Consider the following 21,193-nt stretch of genomic DNA (forward strand, 5'->3'; position numbering starts at 1 on the left):
CTCCCTTAATATATGAAAAAAAAAAAGTAAATTGCTATCATGGAGGACTTTTTCCAGTGATTCCTTTAATGAGTCCTGCTTGTGTTTCTCCTTGAGGACAGCTCTATGACCACAATAATTCTGTGTGTGGAAACATCTTCTGACCTTATCTCTTCTTTTGTATCTTCTGAAAATAACACTTTAGGTGATGTCTCGGAGTAATTTTTTATATTATTCCACCAAGTCTAGAATCCCTTTTTTATGATACGAAATTTACACGCATGTTGTTTCTTACCTTATTTCTAATAATTATTTGTGTTATTAATTCCTAGTATTAGCTGTGCATTTTTACAAAAATCAGATTTGCCATATAAGCAATGATGGTCTGATGATCCTGTGATAGTTTTTTCACTCTCTGATTATTCACAAATCAGTATGATCTTAACTTTTAGAAATAAATATTGTAAAGATAAGTACATAGGAAGAATAAACCCTTACTACTGTCCACTGGGTATGGCATAGGGTAGCTTGAAAATATAGAGAGGTACTGAATCAGTCCAGCACCCTGCACAGGCAAAATTACATAGCTTCTCAAAGATCTTGTGTAAGCTTTTTAAGACCAGCATTGCACAGACTAAAACTAAAAGTCCAGTCCACTATTGTGAAAGATTTATTGATTTCTGCCCAGTTGCTTGCTTTGCCTAAAATGAAAGATTATAATTTTTGATCATTGGTTATGTTAAATCTTTATATAGTGTGATTGAACACTTTAGCTTTTTCTAATGCAAAGCAATCATGAAATTCCTTTGAAATTGAAAATCTAATCTTAGAAGTGCATGCTATTCTTTTGTCTTTGATGATGTCTATATTTGCGTGATTCATAGGTAACCACAGTGCCTGCCCTTTTTACGTTAGCTAAGAATAAGTAGGAAGAAGAGCATGAAGTGCCTGTTCAGAGTCTCCTCTCATGTGACACCTGCTTGCATGAGTTTGAGTACTGTACTGCTGCATAGACTGGCTCAACTCGCCTCAGATGAAGGCAAGGCAGCCAGCTTCCCGCTCTTCCTCCTTCCCACAACCACACTGAGTTTAAACTTGGTCTTGTGTCAGCTGAACTCCCAAAGAACAAATAATTAAAGTAGTGTAAGCCAGAAAGCCCGTTATTGTATACAATAACTCTGGATAACCTCTTGCCTGAGATCTCTTCAGACAGCAGTCGAAAAGCCATGATCTTTTTTTTTTTTTTTTTTTTTTTTTTAGATAAAATTAATTGCCTTTTTATTAGAACCTGGCATCTTGACCTGCAGTTGACCTAATATTTATTGTCTGACAGCAAAGTTGGTTGCTTCAGAAAAATATAGGTCTCCCTGCAACTATAATCTTACCGTAGAAGGAATCTCTTTCCTTGGTTCCATCTAATGATCATTTTGTGCCTTAAACCGTAACGATCAATAGTTTCATAATTAAATCCTAGCTAGCAAAACTGTTCATGCAGATTATGAGGTTACTATTCTGAATATTGTTGGACTTAAACGCAGTGCCGTCTAAAGTCTTTTATCAATTAGACCTGTTCTGTAAAATAACTTTCTGTCTGTCCACCCTGAATTTTCCCCCCTTTAATTTCACCGAGCAAGAGAGCTTTTTTCTATTAATATTTGGTAAGAGAGTTTTCTACATTGTTACTCGTTTTACATACCTTTGTCGTAGCTGCTATTCATTTTCTTGTAAGTACTGAGTAATCACAATCTTCTAAATCTTTTTATTCATTTCTTTAAAGAAAACAAATGGGACCTTCCAAGAAGGAAAGTTAAGTAGATACATGAATATTATAGTGATCTTGGAAAAATAATCACTTTTATCACTTTCATGCTCCACAAAGAGGAGGATAATTGCTGCTATCTGTTTAAATCCTTCAGATGCTATTTGTTGGTATAACTTCAATCGGCCACAATACATTATTTTCAATGTCCTTGCGTTTTAAGCTCTACTATAAAAATGTGATTACTTAACAGATGATAAAGGTAAAATTGTGCCTGGAAAGGCAGGTTATTATGAAGTATGTAATCTAATTAGATTAGGTGAACTTGATATGACCTAAATCAATCTGTTAGAAGCAATGTAGAATCCTAGAGTGGTTCGGGTGGAAAGGGATCTTAAGGGTCACCTGGTTCCAACCCCCCCTTGCCATGGGCAGGGACACCCCCCACCAGCCCAGGCTGCTCCCAGCCCCATCCAGCCTGGCCTTGAGCACTGCCAGGGATGGGGCACCCACAGCTGCTCTGGGCAGCCTCTGCCAGTGTCCCACCACCCTCACAGGGAAGAATTTCTTCCTCATAGCTAATCTAAATCTACCCTCAGTCAAAGGTAATAACAGCCAGAGAGTATTTAACGTCATCAACAATAATAATTATTATAGTCTTAAGATATCTCCATGCGAGTCCTTCAAAACAAGAGTGCATTGGGTATTTTAGCATTTTTGTGAATCAGTTACCTCAGTTTTACAATGTAGCACAAATTACACAGAAAATCCTATTGGAGGGATTTTTTGCTACTGTAAATATCTGTAAACTTTTCTCTCTCTTTTTGTATTTTTTTATTTTTTTATTTTAATTTTCTGTCTGTACCTGTTCAAATGATAACCCTTAAACTGCATATAACTGCAGTGGGAGGGCAGGAAAGTTTAGCCTCAATGCAATATCAATTTCAGACATAGCATAATGATGATGTCTGCTTTTTCTCCTGTAGTTTCTTGACATTTGTGAATTGGTGCAGACAACAATAATTTTACTGGTTCTCCTTTGCTTTTTAAATGCTATCTTATCTTTCTTTAATAATAACTGGAAAGGAAATGCAAAACTTTGTAAGAATTACCGTTGTTCTTAAAGAGACACATTCTTGCATTTTTCTGTGCTTTCAGTTAGCATACAAAGTATACACTTTTTTTTTTGCTTTACAGAAAATACTGTTAAATATTCTGTTGTAGTTCATATCTGTTAATTTTCATTTAAGTGTATTCTTTCTGAACATCAATATTACTTTTTTTTTTTTACTACTGAGTTGCATTTGTTACTCAGTAACTCATATTTTTCCAGAGAATCTAAAGCTATTTGCATGCTATTATATTATGTTCCATGGCTTTGTCCTCCTGTATCTTTTCTTACTGGCAAATGAAACTAATTCGTATTTTATTCCCATGCCGCCACCTCTTTCTGTGTACAGCTGATGAAATCTGGGTTATGAGCTTTCCTGCTTTGTATATGTAGTTCAGGACCACCCTATTTTCAGTTTTGGTTTTTTTCTTTAATGCTGTTTACTGTCTTTTAATCCTGTTACATTTTTATGGCTGGCCCAATGGTTATCATACCAGCATTGATCAGAGAGAGATGTGGTGATCTAGCCTACACAGAAAATGAGAAAAGCCTGTCCCAAGATAAGGTGGTAATCCTGCTGTAGTTAATGATCTTCTTTTGATAGCTCTGTTATTATTATTATACATCTTACATTGTGCCTTCTCAAGCAAGAAATGGTACTTAGTGAGCATCACAGAATAACAAATGTTTCTTTACGAAAGGGTTTTTGAAAACCTTACAACACAAAGGCAGAGGCTGTAATAACGACAAGTAAGTTTTTAAAAGAAAATGTGCCTAAAATATGCATCTTCCTCACCAGTTGTTTAGAAAAAGAATGGAAAATAGGATCATGAGCCAGAAATTGTCACTTTGTTATGTTAGAAACCAAAGATGGAAATCATTCTGAGTCTGGCAGTAACCACTGGTTCACCCAGTCCCAGTGTACCGCTTCCCCATGGGTGCTCGGGCTCGTGACGTTTCAGAGAAATACCCAAGTCAGAAAATGCCTTGTGTAGTTGACTCTGCTACAGGGTGCTCCAAGCTTATCTTAAGCCATCTTTGTCCACGTTAAACTTACTCAATTTTTAAGACACGTATCCCTTTTATTGTGCCACAGGTACTTTTGGTGAAAAGGAGAGGAGGGATGTCCTGATGCTTATTTTCTCCTTATATACTTTCACTGTCACTCGTCCAGCAGGGATCTGCTGACCTGTGTCAGACAGTTTCCAAAGGCCCATGCTTAGACACAGTTCTTGTTGGAAGTAAGAATTTAATACTAGGTTGCATTATGCATTATCATTCAGGTCTCTCATAGGGTTAACTCCACTGAACTTTTCTTCCTATTTTGCATGGCTGCTTTTTGTAAGCTCTTTGGAAATACAGCAGTTTTGCCAGTGTTGGTATGGTCACTGGTGGCAGGACTAGTGACATATCATTCGTCTTTCCCAGTGTGAATACTGTTTAGGATGCCAAACATACATCAATTAGAAAAGCTGTTCCTGGATGAAAAAGATTACTTTCCTCTCATTACAGGAAAGTTAAAAGAATCAATACTGTATGTGTATAATTTTCTAGATATAGGATTATTGCTGGTTGACCTTACCTTGCCTCTTGTTAAATATTCGAAACACATTTTTATCTTATTAATTTTCTAAACTGCATGTGAACCCGGTGAGGTGTGCCCCACAAGATGACTTCCTTGGGTTGCAGTGGCATGAGCTATCCCATTGAAATTCAATTTGTGGTTCCAGGCAATTGTTTTGTTACACTAATTCGTTTCACCTGTCATCTTCATCTGTGGTCACCTAGGATGCAGGGTCAAATTAGTGTCAAAAGAAATCCTTTTTCCTCCTTCTAAATTAAACTATTAATATTTAACTGTTCAAATTACTATTAATTTTTAACATCTTAATTCACTGCTCTCTTTCTGTGGCATTGGAGTGCTTGTGACTGTTATGCATAAGGATCCTGCTTCTGTCGCTGTAAGGTAGAGATTAGGTGGAGGCCTCCGAGCTGACACCAGTCTGTGTGGATGGGAGCTGGTGGCAGGACATTTCCTCCAGGGAATTTTATCACCGTGATGCTGCAGGCCCTGTGTGTTCAGGTTTTCTGAGAAGTAGTTAAAATGAAAAGCTCTCTAGTCTTCCGTGCGGAAATGTTACTGTGAATTACTCTAGTGCTGATTTAGTGCTGATTTCAGCACTCGGGCAGCGTAGCTCTGGGATCCTTTGGAAAAGCATATACCTCTTCTCTGTGACAGGATTTTCTGTTGTTTGCGGATGCTTGTTGCATGTCTAGAAGTCACATGTGAGACACCGATCCTTAATGATTGTAATTGGCTTTGAGCCCCTTAAATGAAAGATGTTGAAAGGACTGAAGTTACAGTCTTTATCAAAATTATGTGCAAGCAGTACTTATATTGCTTACTTTCCTTCCCCTGTCTGTAGGACGTGGGAGGCAGGGGAACCAGGAATCTTGTCTTTTTTTCTCTGTATAAGGGTGTTCTCTGAGGAAATAGTTAATAAAGACAGAAAAAGCCTTTGCAGACGTTAGAGTATCTAGAGAAAGAATATTATTTGATGTGTAAAGTATATCTTCGTTTAAATAATAAAAGCATTTATCTCTTTATTTCTTGAATTTTTGTGAAACTGATGCCTGAGTAGGTACCTGTTGACACCTTCCTCCAAATAATTTTATGGTGATTGTCTATCTGATGCTTAACCTGTGACAGTAAGTTTACATCTATCACTTTCCCAATGGGCTTTTTTCAGACTTGTTTCGGAATTCCTTGTCTCATTAAGAGATTACCAGCAACCTTTTTAAAATTGTCTCTTGATTATTTGCTAGCTCTTGTACATGTGAGCTGTGGCTGAAATGTCAGTAGTGTTCCAGGATGTCATAATGTTTGCCTGTCACCTAACAGTGATAAATGTCAGGTTTCACTAGGTTCCTACCTTTTTGGTTCAAATGGTTCAAATATTCCAAATCCAGTCTCTTTCCCATTATTGTCTGTTGGTAATCAGTTTCATTATATTAGATGAGTTTTGCACTAGCATACTGCCTTTCTAAGCATTGCTTTACAAAGGAGGTGGCAAAAGTATCTTAGTCACCTAGTCGTGTAGTCTGTTAATGATAGAGGGGAGGAATTCAGGTTGTGTCGGATCTTCTCGCCCCAGGATTGTGCTTTCTCCCCTGGGCATGTTTTGCAGGAAGGTTTGTGCTCAGTTTAACTAAACAGCATCATTGCTGCCTTATCTGAGCTGGAGTGCTCTATATAATCCTCCTTTTCTTCCCTGGAATGTATGCTGAAATTAAATTTTAAGCAGTACAATGGCGTGTGATAGGCATAGCTACGCGTGTTTTGTGGAGGTTGTTTCTTGTGAACAAGAAGCTTGTTCTTTCCGAGTTCACCATTGCTTGATTCTCATTTCTCATATTCTCTGACTTCTGTCTCACATTTTCTGGTGAAATATTCTAATCCTCCCCCTGAAGTTTTGTGCTCCCTCATGATTTGCAGCCGTTTAACCCCACGTTCTCTGTCTCATTGGGTGCATATATGTGGATTTGCCTTGTCGGTATTAGCTACTCAAGCTAAGCAAGAATTTCATTGTGCCTTCTGTAAACTGATTTTTGCAGACATTTTTCACACCTGGTGTTTTGCTTTCCTTTTTAATTATCTCATGCTTTGCCAAAGGTTGAATGCAGTATCCTAGTACCTGCAGCAGAGACACTTTGGGTAGCACTTTGTGAGTCACAGTGAAAAGGGAGCTAGAAAATGAATGTGACTTCATCCCCTGGGGACCCCTGCTCTGAATCTCCAGTGTAGTTCTGCAGTGCTTTCCATGCTGTTTGGCGATTTTAGGTATGTCATGTTACTGCCTCTGTCCTCCCTAAAATTATGCTCTAAGCTTTTTTGGGGAAAAGACACTTTGCATCATCAGTTTTCTTGGAGAATCCCATGCTTAGATCCCCACTTTTCTTGCATAGTAATACATAGAGGTTTTTATCACTTTTCTGTGATTGTCTGTGACTTTTTTAAAGCATTTGGAGCAGAAGCCCCTGTTTGGAGCAGAGAATTCCCTGTTTGAATGAACATCAACCAACCATGCATTTTTTTCAGTGTCGTGGATAATACATTTGTGTATCTAAGTAATTTTTATTAATTTTTACTTAAGTGATGAAAATAAAGTTGTATGTCATTAGCCTCTGGTAAATGTACAGCATATAAATTCTGTTTACTTTATCTTTTGTCTCAGCAGTGGGGTCTTCATACTATACAGTGTTTCGCTGATATAAGAAGGTATAATTGCAGCCAAAGGAACTCAGGTTGTGATCTTGTCATATCTCATAAGAGAAGTATGGTCTATTGTGATCGCTCTTATGGTAGAATATCCCCAGGGAAAAACATAGGTGCCTTAGGAAATGATGATGCACTAGTTGCTGTTTCTGCTTTTAAATAAAAATTGATTTTGTGGGTTGAGAGTAAATACAATGCTGAAGTTGCACTCTTTAGGGGGTAAAACGATTTGATCACTTCCTTCTGTGTAAAAATTCCATAGTATTTTTGTGAGGCTAAAGGAGTATATTGAAGACTAGTACACAGGAGGGACATAAAGAACTAGACTTAGTTTTCTTCTTCTTAAGTGCTGAGAACCCATTTGTCCTAGTTAAACACACTAGGCGAAGTTAGCTTTTCAGCACTCTGAGAAAGCGAGCCATTTAGTGATTTAAATGCCTAAATACTGTCTTAGAAGCCACTTTGTAGACATCCATTTTTGAGAATCTCAGTCAGCACTTACTGGCTTTGTTGGCTGAGCTGCAGCTAGGCAAATATTTTGTTTACTTTCAGTAAGAAGCAACAGTCCATCTTTACTCTGTCAGAAGCTTAAAATATATTGGAGTCCAGCCTTTTTGCAGCATATGCTTAATTAGAAGCTTGTACATAAAACATAAAGGTGCGAAGTCTGCAGGGGAACCTAACGGCTGGACTTTTTAACTTTCCAACTTTGTAAACAGAAAATTGAGAAAAGTATGCAAAGTCTTTGTGACTTTCATATCACCTGTAATACATGCTCCAACACTCCACAAGCTTTGTCATTGCATCTCTGATAGATGCAAAGAAATAAGATGTGTCCTGTCCTCATTATGCTTGAATTTTGTTGTAGAACCTTAACTGTGGTTTTATGTGTTCTTCTATCAGCAGATTGACACATCTGTCACACATGTGGGTTCATTTAGAAACATCCACCTTACTGTACTGCAATAGCACTAACAGACTTGTGCGAGTTTGAAATAGGGCATATATTGCTTGCCGTTTTTGGTTTTGGTTTTGTTTGTTTGTTGTTTTGTTGTTTTTTGTTTTTAATGTGGAAGTGAAAGCATCATGGAATGCTGAAATCTGAAACACTTTTAAACTTGTATCAGCAGTAGAAGTTCATCAAGCCATGAAGAAATGTTGGCTAAAAATTGCATCCAGAGGTCTATTTCATACTTTCTTGTGTTAGTGATTTTGAGATTTCTGCCAAATAAAGATTTTATCTATTGTTGACCTGAAAATACCTGAAAGAGGAGGTTCTGATATCAGCTTCATAAAATATGCAGCTTTCAAAATTTTATGGATAAAAAGCAGTCTGTCCTTTTACATCAAGTTATATTGCTTTATAAATAAATCAGCACATATTGCTTTAGGGTTTCTTTTCCAACACAGTGCAGGTCCTTGGACCTGCTTTTAACAACACAGTGGCAAAATAAAACTGTATCTTAAGGTATAATGGTAACAGGCACCTCTCCTGAAAACTGTGAATTAGGCAGTGGCAACTACTAGACAAAGTCTCATTTTTTCAGGTTGTGTCATTATGTGTGATTTCTTTATTTTCCTAAGTGAATTTCCTATGATTTAGATAACCTGAGAACTTCATAGAACTGGGTAGGTTTTTTTTCCTGGGCCATTCCTCTATCAATATTAATGTCACGGCTCCAGTCTAGCTGGAACTGTGTAGCTGATCTCATTCAGTGTGGTACATCACATTGAGTTCAAGGCTTTATTTGCTCTCTGTATGAAATTCTCTGCTTTGTAGTTATGTCAAGAAAAGCAATAGCTCCTTAGAGAAATTTGGAATAACTAGTGGTTTGCAAATATACAAATCAATATACACAATCAAGGTGCCTTTTAAAAGCTCAATGCCTTGATGCTTAACTACTTGGCAGAAAAGATAAGGATTGTATTAGAAATTTAATATCCCGTAATAATAAGATGACCACATTGCCTAGCATGTTCCAATTAAAAAATATCGGTGTGCATTATGATTCAGGCATGATAACTTGTGTGAAGTACTCTGTGTGTGAGAGAGCTGAGAATAGAGCGTGCTTCCAGAATATGGACCTGTGCTCTGACCACTGCACCTCAAGGACATACATCTTTTATGAAATTTGGAATTCCTTCTGGATTCCTTAAATAAATAAATAAATAAATGTCTGGCATGCAGACCAGATTACTGCAAACCTCTGGAACACGGTGCATAAACTGATCGTATACATCCCATAAGAAGAGACACTTTAAGATGCTTTGGTTTCTTTAAGATGAGTGTGTAGCTATTTGTTCTTCAACACCACGTGTGTTTCCCATGCATAGCGTATTACATTTGTGTTAACTTTGTGAACCTTTTCATGTTCCTTGGAGACTTTGACTTAATTGTTGATATCCCTTAGTCTCAAAAATGTGGTTTTGTGGGGCTGTGTTTCATTAGCAATATGCTGTGTGCTTCCTTCACCCTGTGCAAAAGTTTGCATAATGAGAGATTAATTCTGAGCTGTAGGACCAGAAGCAAAGCCCTATGCACTCTATTACCGTTAAATTTAGGAATTAGTCTGAGTCTTTACGATTGAAAACAGGTAATCCTTACTACTTAGTTCTAGTTCTGAAAGATCATCTAATCTTCATTGATTTCAGCCTCAGTCCTGCAGACTGTATGGTATGGATATACCAGTGCTTTGCTCAGTGACAAACTCTACTTGCAAAAGAGTTCATTCTTCTGCTGGTATAAATTTCCAAGCTCTTCAAAGCACAAAGATAACAAAAGAGCTTTTTTGACAGTGGAGCGTGTTTTCATCCTTAGTGTAATTTTTTCATTTGCATTTCAAGATCTGTGATAGGCAGACCTCTCCAAACTCTTGTAATGAATTTCTTGTCTAGATCTGGTCTGAATTGAATTTGATGCCTGTCTCCACAATTGTGCTCAGAATTTATTGGCAAGTGTTAGAATTAAAGATACACATTGCTAATGAGAAAGTTGCTGCTCATGTTTCTGTCATGTGAGAAATAGGTTGAGGTGGAAGTTGTGGAAACTGTAATGGATTATTTACCCTCTAGCACAGTCATACAAGCTGTCCTACACTGTGTAGTGTTTGCATACTGATATTTTTTCTGAAAATGATCACCTGTCAGCATTAGGCAACTAGACAATACTGCATCCAAACATAAATAATCTGGCTTTCAAAAAGAAGTCCACACAACTGCAGCAAAGTGTATCCAGTTTAAATTGAGAGTATGTCAGGTGGATTGCCATTTTAATACCAGCCTGCTTGTTTGTTAAGGATACGTTCTGGAATTCCTGTGTATGTCAATATTGTTAACGTTTCTCTGGATATATGACATGGAAATTCAATGTCAAAACCCCTCCTGATACTGTGACTCTTCACACTAATGATCTGATAGCTGCTGTTCTGTAATAATAAAATTATTTTAATATCCTTTACCAATATGACAAGTCTACTCAAACACATTTGAAAAGATTAGGGAAATAAAATTTAAATGTAAAGAAAACAATGGTGTACACTTCCAGTCATTTTTGGATTTTCAAACACTTGACCTAGCTTGTTCAATGCTGTTTTCATTTTGACTTAGGGAGCTTCTTATCAGGGTGCTATGTGTCCAAGCCTTCAACATGGTTTTTCAGGATTTCACTTTTTGATTTTCCTCTTTTCCCCTGCTTTCTGGTTTTCTTTTTTTAGTATTGTGTTCAGAACACAATAAAACCAAATGTCTGGCTTCCCACTCCCTAACAAATGTTATACGGGTACTATTGGTAGCTGTTTTTCAAAAGTAGTGAGGCAGAACAGAGGGGCAGAGTATAAAGTACTGTTCCCTTGGGTAAAAACAAAACAAGAAAAGAGAAAAGAAAATGAAGATAGGTATGTTATACAAATGCTCTGAATTAGCCATTACCATTCAGAGAAGAGATACTGGAATTACTGCAGATAGTTCTCTGGAAATACTAGCTCACTGCTTAACTGTGGTCAAAGATGAGCAGAAAAGGGAGATCCTTTGGGAACTGCATTGAGAACAAAACAAAAAATGTTATTGTGCTATTGTATAAATCTGTGATATTCTGGTGTCTTGAATTGTGTGTGCACTTCTTGTCTGTCCCTCTCAAAAACTGTGAGGATGACATGGAGACCTTCAATGCAAGAGGGGACCTGGTAGAGCAGAAATCCTTCGGGTTGTAGAACTGGCTACATGGCACACACTCTTTAGGTTGCTTGTGATGTGAATAGCTGCCAGAAAAGGTCTTGTGTTGATACAAAAGAAAGTTTTTGAAGTGTTTTGGATATTTTATTAATTTCAAAGAGAACCTGACTTTTGCTTTTATGCATTGTGTTTGTTCACATCTTTTAGAGTATAATATGAAAAATGGATTTAACAGGACGAAGTGAAGGCAAAGACTGAAACTGTAAACTGAATTGAATGCTAAAGAGCACAGATCATCCAAACTTAACAGTAAATGCGTCTGTCTTGGCTGTTCAAAAATAGTTTCAACTCAATACACTTTAGGTTTCTGTATGTTAAATTCAGGTAGGTGTAAAAGGGAAAACAAAAGCTCCGTATGAAAAACATTGGCTTATGAAATGTTCTGTGTACTACAAATGTCTCTGAAAAAATTGTGTCCTCTTTTTTTATAGTATATCTTTTTGTCACCCACGGTTCTTCCTAATTTTATCCATATATGTAACATAAGAGTGGAACTTAGGGGTTTCATAGGAATAAGGGTCATTAGCAAGGTCATTTTTTTGGCAAGAAGTAATGAATGTTCTATATACTGGAACAGAATATAGATTTTTGCATTCATCTCTGGAATCTGCTTCTTGCTGAGGGGAAATAAAGAAGGCCAAACATCCCAGTGCAGATGGCATGAGTTGTAAAGACTTCACTCCCTGGATGTTGAGATGATACCAGGTGAGGTACAGGTGTCATTATTACCCACGTTGGCACGCTGGCCTCTTTGGGACGAGATAGTAGTTTTAGTGCATTTTCCCCTAGATATATCTATATATCATGTTAGTTATGATACACATTAAGTGCATGAATAACATTACATTGGTTTTGTTTATGATCTTCTAATACATGACTACAAAGAAGATTCCTTTGTAGTGTGAAAATCTAAACTAGGCCAGCTAATAATTAAAGTTGAAAATGAATCACTGAGACAAACCTCAGGGATTCTCTCTAAACACCGGTTTAGGAACATGAATCTTACTGTTTTGTTATGTTGGTTTCAGGAGAGATCTAGGCAGATTGGTTTATTCAAATAAATTAGAAAAATAAAGAATAAAAAGAGTAAGCATGGCTTGCATTAGTAGTTTGTTTTATAAACTTGATTGTAGGTAGGCATATGTGACCAAAATCTAACCAGGTGCCAGAAAGCCAAAGAAAAAATTTTAGTTGATAATACAAAAGGAAATATTTTAAGAGGTTTTATTCCAAGAGGCAACTGCATGCACATTCAGAATTTTATGTTAAAATTAAATCCCACTATTTCTTCCTAATTACTCAAGAGCAGCACATGTCCACACTCTTTTAGAATGTAATCTAAATAATTTCAAGTTTAACACCAGAAAGCCGTTCATTGTGTCATAAATTACAATAGCATTTTAGTTTCTTATTAAACGAATGGCAACTCTGATATTTCTGGCAGTATTGTATGTTTGACTGTTCATAAGGGGAAAGTTGCAGCATATCGTTATGTCAAGGAACAGTGGAGCTTTTCTGTTCTGCACCCTGTTCCTTCTCTTTCCTTGTGGGAATGGACAGGGTGAGCCTGGGTGACTGAAGTTCAGAATGGGCATAGATAAACTTTACTTTGTTTCTTTAAATCTTGTTATAGGGGGAAAATGCAGATTTTTCTCTGCCCCCCCCCCCCCTCAGGGTTTTCTGGATTCACAGTTAGCTATTATCTTTCACCACTTTACCATCTGCAATGTAATTTCTTGTTTGATGTATGCATCTTGTTTCTAATTGCCCTGGTTTTCTGGGGGAGATTCTTCCTGTGTGTTGAGAATAATGCTTCCTTTTATTCAGTCTATTTAAAAGCTAACCCTTTTGTTTCATCGGAAATGCTTGTGAACTGAAATCCTGATTCCACTAAGTCCACAATTCTTCCTAAATTCAATTTTTAAGCTCTCATTTGTACAGCCTTTTTTATTCCAGAGATATGTGAATCCATCCTAATGCCATGCAAAAAAAAGATTGCTTCTTTTAAAATGTATTTGGAGAGGTAGCTTTCTCCTTTCTGAGTTTTCAAAGGCCATTGCTTAGCTGTTGCCAGATAGCTAATTAATTTTGCATTAGGGCATATATTCTACATAAATGGCCCCTGTATTAATAAACAGTGGTAGCACCTGATGACCTTGCTATTCCATAAGTGAGTTGTCTCTCTATTACAAGTCTCTGGGTGTATAAAAGTGTTTGCTACATTTTTGGTTACGTACCCCAGAAGCTGACTGTCTTCTCACTAATTATAGATCAACTTAGATTTCCTTTCGATCTTGTAAAAATAAGGATAAATAGAAATAGTCAGAATCTTTGCACAATGTTCTCCAGTGATGAATGTTTTGTTATTAAGTAGGAAGGCTTTGAGGAGCTAATAGAAGAAAATCCTTACAACAGAAAAATGCTTCCATCTTGTAAGCGTGTTTAAATTGGGGGCTTTTCTTATAATGAGAAGTGAGAGTAACTATGGTGAAAGACCATTCAATGTGATATGTCTCCAGTAATTGCATTCCAGTGCCGGTCCTTTTTCGAGAGCTTCTGTATTTAGAGGAAATAAAGATAAAAATGTCGGCACTCTTGCTGAAAAATAAATCCTGTGTCAAATGTATCTTTTAGAAATTATGTTTGAAATCCATTATGGGCTTTAGAGCTGTGCAAGGGAAAGCTATATCTTGATGTTATAGTTAGTTATGACTGTTGACCAAAAGGTTCTTAGCTTTATCATGTGTTGTTTGCTATATATTTTCAATCTGTGGTTCTAATTTTCTAGTAAATATTTTAGACAAAGTGTACAAAAATGCAAGTTGAGTTACTTGAAGCATGTGCAGAAAAGTAAAAAAAAAAAAAACAACCCAAAAACAACAAACGAAAAGAGAAAGCTAAAGCCAAGTAGATGCTGTTTCTAGAACCCATACAAATCCAGTAAGTCTAACGGTGTTGTGTCTTTCAGCACAGGAAAGCAGAGGCATCCTAGAAATTCTGTAGTACCTCTGAAAGATGCATTTAAAAAATTATACATATGAAATATAAGCAAAGGCATCTTCCTCTTGTATAATGAATAGAAAAAGATTTTATTGAAAAGATCTCTTAAGTAAAAATGTGGATATTTATAATACCCATAACTTCAAGAGTATAGAAATATGCCATTTTTTATTAGTGACAGTTCTTCTGATGCTAATTGTCAGAGCTGCCTAGAACCTGTCACAAACACTAGATTTCATGTACATATGAATGGGGAAAATTTGTATTTACCTATGATGGTTTATTTATACATTTATTTAGGTATTTGTGCATCTGTATCTATAAATGCATGACAAAAATCCTTTTTCACTTTGGATGTGTTCTGAATTATTTTTATGTGTGTTTACTTATAAACAGTTTTGCAATATGGTGTGGGTGGCTTTATGCAGAATACATGACTTAAGGCAGACAAAAAGCTTTGCATGGCACCCTCCCCCCTGCCCCCAGCGCTTTTCCTTCTGCACTCTTCCAGTTCAGCTGAGCTCAGAACAGAAGGTATTTTTCAAGTATCACAAAACAAAAGCAGTTATATGATTCCTCCATAAGATTAGGCTAGAAAAATAGGGGTATGGAAGATTTGACAGAAATACAGGTGCCTTGAGATTTCTGACGTTTTTGTCCTTGTTTGAATATTTCTATACTTTAAGCTGAAGTGATTGCCCATCAGTAGGGTTACATATTAACTGTGGAGCAGCTGGCATGCTTGCTCCTTTCAGGTCTGCAGGAGCTGCTACAACCCACAGGTGCTTTAACTTCATAGCCTGAATAGATACTTGTATTTTGAAGAAAGATAAAGGTCTGTTTAAAATTTAGGCAAGTGGCTTCACAGCTGAAGTGCATCATGATTGATTATTCTGCTGTTGTTGAAGGTGTAGCTAATATAGATATTAGCCGAGGCTTGACCTTTTGTAGTGAATATTCCGTTGGCAGGCATGGAGTTCAGTTGTGTTTCTGATCTTCTGCTACCTCAGGTATTATTCAACTGTTCTTTTTGCGTGTCTACACAGTTGGTGTCGGTTGTTGATGTTGTAGGTGGTGGTGTGGTGTGCTGCTTGCTTGGTTGGGGTCCATCTACCTCGAGCACACACAGCAGCACAGGGGGATGCACTGTGGTCACAGCTTGCTCTGTGGCAGTCTGGTAATTGTGCTTATTTCAGCAGTTTCTTATTCATTTCATGTTACTGAATAATGGCAAATGGTCTGTGTTTTGCCATTGTGCTGTAATTAGTTTCTTCTCTGGGATGTCAAGAAAAAGGAGATACTGTGTGTGCCCTAATAACAGGATGCTTACAGATCAGCCTGTGTTTTGGTACATGGTGGTTTTCTGCTATTTGTAGGATGCGTTCGTGCTTTTTATAATAGGTTGTGCAACTAACCATCTACTTTAAACTGTTTTCTGGTGAATTAGTTTTGCTTTTTGTAGGATTGTTATCTCTGTAAGGCCATGTAATATTGAAACACATTCTGTCAGCTTGTCAGTGTTCTCATCATCAAGGTAAGCTTATTAGGTTGCTTGTGAACAAAGCAGTGATAACTATAATACTTATCTTCAACCACTGTGCATGTCGTGTAACACCACCCATGTATAAACATCAGCATCCCCAGACCTGCAGTGCTATCAGAGTGGACTTCTGTTCCAGTTGATGTAATTTCAGTTGCCTGAGGCAAGTAGTTAACCAGGGTTGACCTACCAGTGACAGCTTTTTCAAATGGAAGTTTTCTGTAGAAATTTGGTTTTAAAGACCTTGGTTTTTCAGAACTAAAGCATTGCTTAGTGCATGTGCAGAGGACACCCATAGTTGATACGTGTCATGATTCCAGAGACTCATACAATGCAGGTGGCAGAGATAGGCTTTTCTAAAAGGATGACTAATTTCTTATATAGTGATCTTTCAAGTGCTTTTGGAGGCAGATGGACATCCTCGGCTAAAGGCTGAGGAAAGAATGAACTTTATAGTCTTTGCTTCACGAGGCGGCCTGGTTCAGGTGTGAACTCAGAAAATAAGATACTTTTGAGGATTTTGGAGAAGTTCATGAAAGCTTTTGGGAAATCCAGAAGGAAAATGTTTGGTTTAAGCGTGTAGTTTGCTGGCCTTAGGTGTAGCTTTGTGGCTAGGAATGAGCAGCAGGTGAGCTGTAGCTTCAGAGATGATATGTCCTTTCATACCTCATCTCTGCTTGCAGGAAAAATAAATTAAGTAGAAGGTAAACTAGCAGTTGGTAATTGATTCTTCCTTTTTTGCAACGGAATGAGATTCTTTAGGTTTTTTGTAACATCTTGAGTATTTGAGGATTTCAGAAGAACGACAAACATGGGAAAAAAATATTGTAATATCCTCATTTTATAGAGAGGAAATAGAGGCACAAAAATCTGACTGATCTCACAGCTTTAACACAGATAAAGCACAGAACAGAGGCAGCAATAACCAGGATTCTTGAGTAAACAGAAATACTAATGCTGAAGGTAATAAAAAATCAAAATTAATAATAAAAAAGATATTTCATAAATAAACTAACTTGTGTGTAAGCTAAGAATGGTGCTGTTGCTGTAATTGTTCAGAAATAGTGCCTGTTATTGTTATATCTGTTATATCAAATGGTTATTAATAGTCCAGGGGAGTAAAAGTTGGGTCAGGGAATTGCATTCTACAGTACTGTCCTCAGTAAGCCCGCCAGTACTTTTGTCTTTGATCTTAAGCTCCTTTTGTGTATATTATGTTACAAATAGAAGTCACAGAGAGATGGATGGCTTCAAACTTAATGATGGCAGTTTTATTCCTGACCATGGCAGCATATGGCAACATATATACATATATATATGTGTGTGTATTAAAAAAACATGCTAAAAATGACTTTTTTTTTTCTCCTTTCAGAGCCGCTTTTCTTGTGCTTTTTCATCTGTGAGGGAAATAGTAACAATAAGATAAGACTTTGAGGGTTTTGTCACTGCTCTTCCCTTTTTGGTGGTTTGGAATAGTACTCTTTGTGACTCCTTCCACTTGTCCTTCTCTTCCAGTCTTTGATGGCCGTCTACTCAGACAGTATTTACTATAACATTAAAGCAAAAGCACGTTCTATCTGATGTGCTGGAATGGGGGATTTTGGAAAGTGCATTGTGTAATAAAGCAATGTTCTTTGCAAATTAATTGTAATCTCCTTTGAGTTTAAATAAAACTTGAGCCCACTTTCCATGCTCGCTTCCCAATGTGAACACCAAGTGCTCCAAAGGATGATCTCTTGTGAGGGAGAAGCAAACCCAGGATAACTCACTACTGACAGAATCTTAAGGATTTTTCTATCTGGACTAAAAGATTTTTGTACCATGACAGAAAATCAATGCTTTCCTCATTCTTATTAGGCCTGTAGCAACATCATCTATAGACATCTCTACACCAGGGAAAAGTTAATTTAAAGTTCCCATCATTGCAGCCATATTGCTGCTAAGAAATCTTAGGATTTCTCATGCAGACGAGGTTCCCCTAGTCCTCTTTGTCCTAGCAGCATCAGCATGTCTCATGAAGGGCAGGTTCTCGTGGTCACATTTGTTACTAGCTCTTCAAATTATATCAGCTTAGAAAAAACTGACCTCTGTTTGAAATATGACTGTGGGAAAGCAGCTTTGTCTGTGCTAAATCTTTCAATATTGCCAGCATCTGTACATCTGCAGGAGTGGTAAATGCAATGATTTACATTGTCAAAGTCCTAGAACAACACAGCAGAGTATAATCTCTTGTGCATTTTGGCAAAACACGTATGTTACCACTGGGATATCTTTTGTTTATACTTGAAGTGCTGAGAAGGTAATCAACTAATTCTGGCACTTGTTTGAGTAAGAATGTTCTTGTGTGTACATCAGCCTAGCGAAAAGGCATTCTCATTATAGTCTGAATACCAACACGTGAAAGCTAATGGCAATAACTTAAAAAGCAGTAAGAGGAGGGAGGGATATATAGAGTCTCTTTTAAAAGAAGGCATTGTTCGGCTGCCTGCTAAGCACTGCCTTGGAGGGTAGCTCGATGCTTTTTGTGTCTGATCTGGCAGTTTGAGCACCGCAAGACTGCAGTGGCAAGAATTAGGCTGTGGTACTGTTCCTTAAACGATGAAGCAGAGAAGAGGCAGCCCTTGAAGAAGCCTGGCATTCAAAACATGTAAGGCATCTGGAAACTGGCATGGAGCGGAAGTGAATTACTAAGCAGAGCTAGGGACAAACATAAACTAACAAGTATAAATGTAAGCCTGAATTTATCAGCTAAAGCCAGGCACGTTTGAGGGTGTGTGTGAGAGAGTTTCTTGCTAAAAGCCAAGTGTGAGCGAGTGATACATTGCTTTGATGCTCTTTAAGAGAAAATGGTTGCAATCCATATCATTTTCTTGTCAAATGTATTTGAAAAATAGAAAACATATGTTGGATATATGTTCTGCAGATAGTTATCAACGGTGTTCCAGAAGCATTTAGTTTGGAGGGTTTCTCAGAACCCACCATTCAAATCTACATGTGTCTTGAGTTATCTTGAAGTTGGCTGTCATTCTGTACTACGGTGAAGTGAGGGCATTGCAGAGGTGAACTGTAGCCTGGGAAGCCTGTGATCCTCTTGTTCTCAGTGGAGTGGCCCTTCTAAAGGGCTTAATTCAGAGTCTGTAAAAATTAGTATTTTCCTCATGTTTTAGAGGCGCTACCTCTCTCTGTGGTCTGCAGAAGGCTAAATTCAGTCTGTAGTCCTTTGGATACCCCGTGTTTGCTAGGATACTGAAGTAAGTCCTTGATTCCAAAAAGGGGTACCTTTTACCTCTCAGCACGTGGTTGCTAGCCCCAATGACTGCAGTTGCAGAAATGAAGGCTACGGAGAAGGGTTCCAGGTTCTGGTTTTTAGTTATACCTATTGTCCTTAGCATGGTTTTAGGAAATCTCATTGCATCCTCTTGATTCCACTGAACAAATCTGTAAATCCACCCATGCAAAAGTGTAAAACATTCAGCCATGCAAAAGTGTAAAATATTCAGGCTTTCTTTTTGCAATCCTACTGCATGAGGGAAGCTTCTAGTAATTGCAGGAAGAGAGAAACTTCAGGGTCAGGTAGCTTGCCCCCTCTGACTGGTGCTTTACTAGAACCACATGTAGCAGGAGAGTAAAGTGCAGGTGCTGCAGCAAATGAGGCTCAGGGGCAGCAGTTAGAGTTGCTGGATGAAAGCAAAGTATGGCCCATGTGTCTGGGAGCCTCTTTGGGTTTCGATGGTGTGAATGGTGCTCTAAAAATGTAAAATGTTTTTACATGCTACTAGAGAGTCGGCACAGCAGGCATTGAGCAAGTGGCTGTGACAACTGAACTGCGCATTTAAAGGACGTGCACTTAGGGCCCCTCTTGTATTCGCTTACCTTGTATTAACGCTTGTTACTGTTGGTGATGGACAGCGATGTAAAGGTTAGTCTTCACAGCAGATATTTTTCAGTGGTAATCTTCTTTGTGGGTTTTTGTCACAGACATACTTTGCCTCCTCACTGATTCTTTTTTCCTGTTGTTGAACCTAAATAACCTAGGGTCACCAGGCACATGTTGAGTTTCGTAACTGAAGCAGGCCCGTAGCTGCCTCCTGCACCAACTCCCAGCATTCAGCGATTGTGGCAACCTTGTTATTCCACTTGGGTTTCAAATGCCACATCATCACACTGCAAAGCTCACTGTCTCTTGTAATTTTTACCCCCTCCACTTCCCTCCCCCCGCCCCTTTTCCTCCTTCCTCTTGTAGAGCACGATGAGTGTGGCAGCGGGCAGCATAACTGTGATGAGAATGCGATCTGCACGAACACTGTCAGGGGACATAGCTGCACCTGCAAACCCGGATATGTGGGCAACGGGACCATCTGCCGAGGTAAGTCTGTGGATCTAGAAACACTGTGAAAGTGGCAAACTCTGGTAATGTTTTCTGACATTCACCTATGTTCTGGTAACGTGTGATGGCTGGCTTCTGTCAATCATTTGCTGTAAGATTTATCAGCTGGCAAATGGAGTATGCATGGAGATGATGGGAATTGATTTGTGCATAAATTCTTAGCAAGAAGGAAATAGTTCTTGGAATGCGAGAAGAACTTTTACTGTCACCTTATACTGTCATTTGAGCTAGTATCAGCTATTAAGTGATCACTGTTTTATAAACTGTGGATGGTATGTGTTGTCACCTTTGGCTTTTAAGATTTAATCAGGTGCCTTTTAAATTAGGATAATTGTGTTTTATGCTAACAGCATATGGTGGTTATTTGATTACTTGCATTGGAATAGGGATTTTTAATTTTTTTTGTTTTTATTTTTAAAATCTTTACCTTTAAATGTGTATTTTGAAGATTTCTCAGTTATGTAAACAAGAAATACTGATAGCCACCCATGCTTTCTGTGAAGTGGTAGATCATTTATTTATCATGAGTTTTTTTGGTTTTCTTTCTGTACAGAAAGAAAAGCAAATAATATAAAGACAGAGGAAGGAATATGTTGAATAGTTGGCTTAGTGAAGGTTGTGTCATGAAGTACTATATGAACTATATTTGTCTTACAAAAGTCTATTGTTTGATCTGAAATTGCATACTTTCTGAATTTATAAAGAGAATTACAGTAATAAAAAACTAACTTAAATTATTTTTGTTAAATGATAGCTATCAAAGTTGAGGAATGTACTGGGTAAAATATTTTGCAAAGTTTGGGGGCATAAGAGGCTGAATTTTCCAGAATGTTGTAATTTGGCCAAGCAGTTCCTTAAAGGAGAATGACGATTGATGTCATTCCTGGTTCAGGCTAAAGTTCTTCACCAGG

At 37.7% G+C, this 21,193-nt stretch overlaps 1 protein-coding gene across 5 annotated transcripts in view; it reads left to right on the forward strand.

The window, feature by feature from the left end:
- Positions 1-21,193, forward strand: part of NELL1 (neural EGFL like 1) — a 321,378-nt gene that overhangs the window by 162,657 nt on the left and 137,528 nt on the right. For all 5 annotated transcript variants that reach the window (XR_013930834.1, XM_080405208.1, XM_080405205.1 and 2 more), the window contains exon 14: positions 20,139-20,261. Coding sequence is in view for 4 of the 5 variants with exons in the window: in XM_080405208.1 (XP_080261334.1) it covers positions 20,139-20,261 (123 nt within the window). In the remaining variant the exon portion in view is untranslated. The remainder of the gene's footprint in view (positions 1-20,138; positions 20,262-21,193) is intronic.

The sequence above is a fragment of the Falco punctatus genome (genome assembly GCF_963210335.1).
Source record: "Falco punctatus genome assembly, chromosome: 10".
Lineage (NCBI taxonomy): Eukaryota > Metazoa > Chordata > Aves > Falconiformes > Falconidae > Falco > Falco punctatus.